Source organism: Lissotriton vulgaris, chromosome 4_1, assembly GCF_964263255.1.
Source record: "Lissotriton vulgaris chromosome 4_1, aLisVul1.2, whole genome shotgun sequence".
In the NCBI taxonomy this organism is placed as follows: domain Eukaryota; kingdom Metazoa; phylum Chordata; class Amphibia; order Caudata; family Salamandridae; genus Lissotriton; species Lissotriton vulgaris.
The window spans coordinates 1,320,950,100-1,320,955,150 of record NC_141691.1 but is presented as its reverse complement, the minus strand read 5'-3'; the positions used below and the strand labels follow the sequence as shown (position 1 = coordinate 1,320,955,150).

General features: G+C 46.6%; 1 protein-coding gene across 1 annotated transcript; it reads right to left on the bottom strand.

The window, feature by feature from the left end:
• Positions 1-421: 421 nt before the first annotated feature.
• On the bottom strand, positions 422-2,064 carry LOC147723937 (uncharacterized). The gene is made up of 2 exons (XM_086917958.1): positions 1,706-2,064; positions 422-1,433 (listed from the first exon to the last, which is right to left on the bottom strand). The coding sequence occupies exons 1-2, from the start codon at positions 2,062-2,064 to the stop codon at positions 422-424; spliced, it is 1,371 nt and encodes a 456-aa protein (XP_086774084.1).
• Between the last annotated feature and the right edge of the window lie 2,987 nt (positions 2,065-5,051).

Here is a 5,051-nt window from a genome sequence, read left to right as displayed (position 1 = left end):
ACCAGGCATCCCCGGCGGTCTGGTCTGGCCGTTAGTGAAGATGAGACAAGCTAATGCCCAGAGTTGCCGAGTGTGATCGCTGATCAGAGTGAGCACCGAGGCGAGAGAATTATCGAGTCCGCTGACCCTGGTCCAGAAACCTGCCGCGTCGGGAATCGAACCCTGGTCCCGGGCCGTCCTCTGCTCTCGGGTCTGCCGCCTCTAACCAGTGAGCCACACTACTTCACATAAGTGCAACAAATCAAAGTAAAGAAAGATGGGGACAACATGTCCTGGGTTACATCACCCACACCGGCCAAGTTATTTGCGCCCGCGCTTTATGTAGCCACAACGGAAATCCGCATAAGTGCAACAAATCAAAGTAAAGAAAGATGGGGACAACATGTCCTGGGTTACATCACCCACACCGGCCAAGTTATTTTCACTCGCGCTTCCCAGAGCCACTGGGGTGTTGCTCACTGCTTCCCTCATGGCCTGCAGGCTCAGCTGGGCGCCTGCTGTTCCTACGTGGGTGAACCACAGCGCTTGACATGCTGCTGCGGCTGCTGCTATCATCTCCCCCAGCCACATCCAGGGCTGGATCCACTGCAGTGTTTGATATGATCATTGCCTCGAGGGCAGTGGTGATCCTAGCCATGCCCCTGGTGACCTCAGCTGTGTTCTGAGTTAGGCTTTCCTGCATGTTAATGCCTCTGCTGCAGAGCTGTGATGTGGCAGTGGCTAGGCGATTCATTGCCCTATTGTTTACACGGGCGTCCCTGCGCCGTGTGTGCTCAAGGCTGTCCAGTTTTGAGCACAGCTGGTTGATTGCAGTGCCCATTTGCTGCATTCCTGCAGCTAGGTCAGCATTGGTTTTCGATATCTCCCTGTTGCTTTCCACCATGTCTCTGATGCCCATCCCCATTTCTCCAATTTTTTCATTTAGGACACGAAATTGGCGGTGGCAGGCCTGTATTGCTTTCCCCTGCTGGCGTTGGATTCGCACCATACTCCCTTCCGGACCACGGAACAGTGAGCCTTCTCCATGAACACCTGTACTGCTGGGCCTGCCTTGCCGTCTGCGCAAGGTGAAAGACTCTGTGGTGGTCTGCAGTGCAGCAGGACTCTCAGGGGCAGTGGCTTGGGCCTCTCCCTCAGCTGCCTCCACCAGTGGCAGTGTGGCCATGACTCGCCTCCTGGCTGGTGAGGTTGCAGGTGCAGGCTGTGACAGAGTTGGGGAGGTCTCAGGAGAGAAAAGCAATGAAGGGGATTGTGAGAGGTGTGGGGAGTGGGGAAACTCAGGTGTGTGGAATGTGTCCTCATCCTGGGAGGTGACAGTTGTGTGTTCTTCCTCCAGCGAGGCATGGACTTGGCTAGGCCCTGGCACGTCACTCTGCTCCCTCGCTGGTACAGTCCCTGCTGTAGCTGTGGCTTGACTGGCTGATGTTGCCCCTAGGTATAAATAAGCGTATGTCAACTGAGTGCTACTGTGTCACAGTCACTTAAATAAATGCATTACACATGTTACTGTCATTATTCTGCATTATTTTCACTGCCTTGCTGATGTCTGTGCAGTTACACATGGTCTTATGTTAGGTGACTACATTTCCCATAATGCATTGCTCCTGTATGGTGCTAGCAGTACTGGACTGGGGTTGGCCTGTGCACAAAGGGTTAGGGGAGGCAAGTTGGTATGGGGTGTCATGCTGCGCATGACTCTTACTTTTTTTTCCCAGCTCTGGCTGTGCTGTCCACATTTCCCAAGCCCACCACACTGTCTGGCTCGATGGTAGATGCCACCAACTCCTCCAGGTCACTCAGGGGGGGCGCTGGGTTCCTGCCTCCACCGGTGACACCAGCCTGCATATATAGCTCCGACATCTTTCTCTTGGTGAGACTCCTGATGTCGTAGAAGCGTTTTTTGAGGTCATCTAGGCTCCTGCTTGTCACTTCCACAGCATTCACCCTTTCACCAATATCACGCCACAGCTTGCGTTTTGCTGACTCAGCTACTGTGAGGGAGTGTCTGCAAAACAGTTGTTTGTGGTTTCTCACCACCTCCTCCACTAGTACTTGCAGCTCCATGTTGCTGAACTTTGATTTCCTTTTCCTTTCTGCCTCTGGCTCTCACTGCTGCCGGCCATTTTCACTGTGGTAAAGTACAACGAATCACTCCCTGCAGCTCTGTGTCTGTGCTGTGCTCTGACTGCCTCTCCAGAACCTTCTAATTAGTTGCAGCTGCCTGGTTAGCCACTTCCTGGTTGGGAGGGGGAGGGTGGTGCAACCTGATTGGCTGTTTTCATTAGTTTCACTTTTGCTTGCTTCCCGTTTCGGAATTTACCGATTCGGTATTTACCGATTCGGTATTTACCGATTCGGTAATTCCAATGCATTCCTATGGGCCTTTCGGCCCATAGGGATGAATGGGAAATACCGATTCGGGAAATACCGATTCGGTAATTACCGAATCGGTAAATTCCGAAAGTCAGATACCGACTTTTACCGATTCGGTAAAAAATACTGATTTTTTACCTACATCTCATTTACCGATTTTTGAATACCGATTCGGTAAAATTCGGTATTTAAAAATCGGTAAATGACTTTTACCTACATCTGGCTCTTAGTGTCTTCTGTGAATACCAAAATGAGTAAGTGCCTTCTGTGAATACGAAAATGGTCGTAAGATTAGAATTTTGTCTTAAGTTAGTTCTGTGAATCGGGCCCATGGTGCTGTTGTCTGTAAATTACAAATGTGCAGTCTGTATTATTTCCAGCCCTGACGAAGCAGTAGGTCAACCCAACCACGGCGAAACGCGTTGGCTACAAAGGGATTAGAGTGTGGTGAAAATAAAGAAAAGAACTACAAGAGCCCAACTGATAATCTTTGCAGGTTTTTTGTGATTTTTACAAACGTGATTTTTACAAACTGAGATTTTAAATTGTGCATGTGTGCTCCAAGAATTACTGTTTGAAGTTTTCAATCTCTTCTAGAGTGTGTCCGACATCCGGGCCACGTCCACATAATCAGATACTGTAGATGTACGTCATCCTTGCCCACATCTCTGGTACCAGTGTCAAGCGGTACAGTGCCTCTGTGCTGGCTGGTGCTCTTTACTTACATTTAAGTGCGTGACACTTCCATTGCTGTCATGGAGGAAACTCTGTCAGACTCAATGAAAGGTATGTCACTTTAGATAGAGTAAAAGGTCTGCCACGAAATGGTCATCCCACCAGCAGGTATAGCACTAAATTCACAATGTTTTGACAGGTTCACAATTACAACCCAATTTTAAACCAAGCAATTAAAATACTCCGTAATTTTCATTATGTAGTCTGCCCATACCGTAATGACTGTGTTGTGGCTTATTGAGAGCCCTTTTCTTCTCTAATGAGCAAATTAAAATGAGAAGATCATTTGTGAAGTTTGTTCATACATCATTTTCTCCCAGAAGTACGCTTTCTTTGCATTAATAATGGTTTGTTTGTACTCTTTTATAGATTTGTTAAGAAGAACACTTTTATCAATGTTAATAGAATTTTAAACGATTTCTTTTCCATTTCCCTGAATTTTCTGTGATCATTTTTTTAAGTAGGAGGTGAACTATTAAGTGGATGAAGTCTTTGCACGTTTTTGATGCCATGCACCTATGTGACTGTTCTGAAGCAAGGATTTCGATGTTACTGCTTTAACATTACTGCAGTAAATACCAGCCATCCCGATACATAATTCACGGTATTGCCGATCAAAGCCAGACACAACAAACTTTCCCTGGTTCAAATAGCCTTTTCAGTGATGGATTTGCATTCAGATAGTTTACATCATACATAGTGGGATTCTGTTTTTTAAGGATGAAAGATGCAGAGATTCATTGCTGTTCAAAGATGTTTCACTCTCTACTGTACCGTTCGGGAAGCAGAAATAGCTACAGCTTTGGGCTGAGGATCACAGATCTTCACTGCGTTAAGATTTGACGTCGAGACTAAATGTGACGCTTTGTCTGCTCCGGGAGACATACAGTGAAATCGTTTTTAAATAGAATGTTCAAAAGCCTTACTTTTACCTCGTGGGCAATTTTGGTGTGGTGAAACAAATTATACTGCCGAATAAGGATTTTCATGTTTTGAGTCTTAAAAAGGAAAACAAAAAGCATGATGATCAGATTCCTTAATTTGGAAATTCGATATAAAGGATTGGGTTCAATTTTAGTAAGGCAAAGCAAAGGCATTTTAATTTGGAGGACTACATTTTTTTTCAGAGCTTCAAATCGTGTGCCAATTTTTTTAGATGTGTAGCATGCGAAAAGTGCCATAAACTGCTGGAAATTTAAGAAAGAAATTCAGTTTTCGCAGGCCTCCCCACTGACAAAGCGCTAGACGTGCCATTTCATTATGGTCAAATCCGTTTGTGGGTTGGAACCCTATTTGAACCTGGGGATGTCCAGCTATCACCGCAGTTTGTTGACATTTTTTACATTAAATCTGCTTCATCAATTGATGTTTTCCAAGTAGCGGCAGCTTCTTTTCTAAGGTGGAGGTGCGTCACCTCACTGCTAAGCGAGCAGTTCAAAAAGGGAAACTAAAATAATAATAACTAATGCCAGGGGGAGGAGTGTTAAGCACACTATAAAATGTGCAGGACAGTTTGGCTGGCCCTCTTGGGCCGGCCTAACTTTTCTACGCACTTCTTTCCCCACCAGGCAGCATTGCACAGCCTGGTCTGGAACATGCACAGACTCCCTGTTTCCGTCTGAGCGCCAAACCATGGCATTCAGATCAATCACAATCCTGCTGTGAAGAAGCTTTGTGATTGGCAGGGAATTCTGGGAGGCTGTGTACTTCCTGTGAGGCTCTTCGGTTTCTGACTTCGTCCCGTATTTAGCCGCCATTTTGTGTCTCGTCGCCATTTTGTGTTGCCCTCACTCAGGTAGCACGGCCAACGGAGAGTTTTTGCTTTTCTCAGCTGCTACGTGTCTCTTCTGTTAAAGAGTAACCCCCTGCCCTTGTTTACGAAACCGATGTCAGGATCTGGCCGAGTTCGCTAATCCATTTCTGGGTTGATTGATCCCTGTCTC

Excerpts from the sequence above, each read along its gene's own strand:
- LOC147723937 (XM_086917958.1), bottom strand. The coding sequence starts at position 2,064 with ATGGAGCTGCAAGTACTAGTGGAGGAGGTGGTGAGAAACCACAAACAA. Across the intron at positions 1,434-1,705 it reads ACAGCCAGAGCTGGGAAAAA|AGGGGCAACATCAGCCAGTC; the intron begins AAAGTAAGAGTC and ends TTATTTATACCT.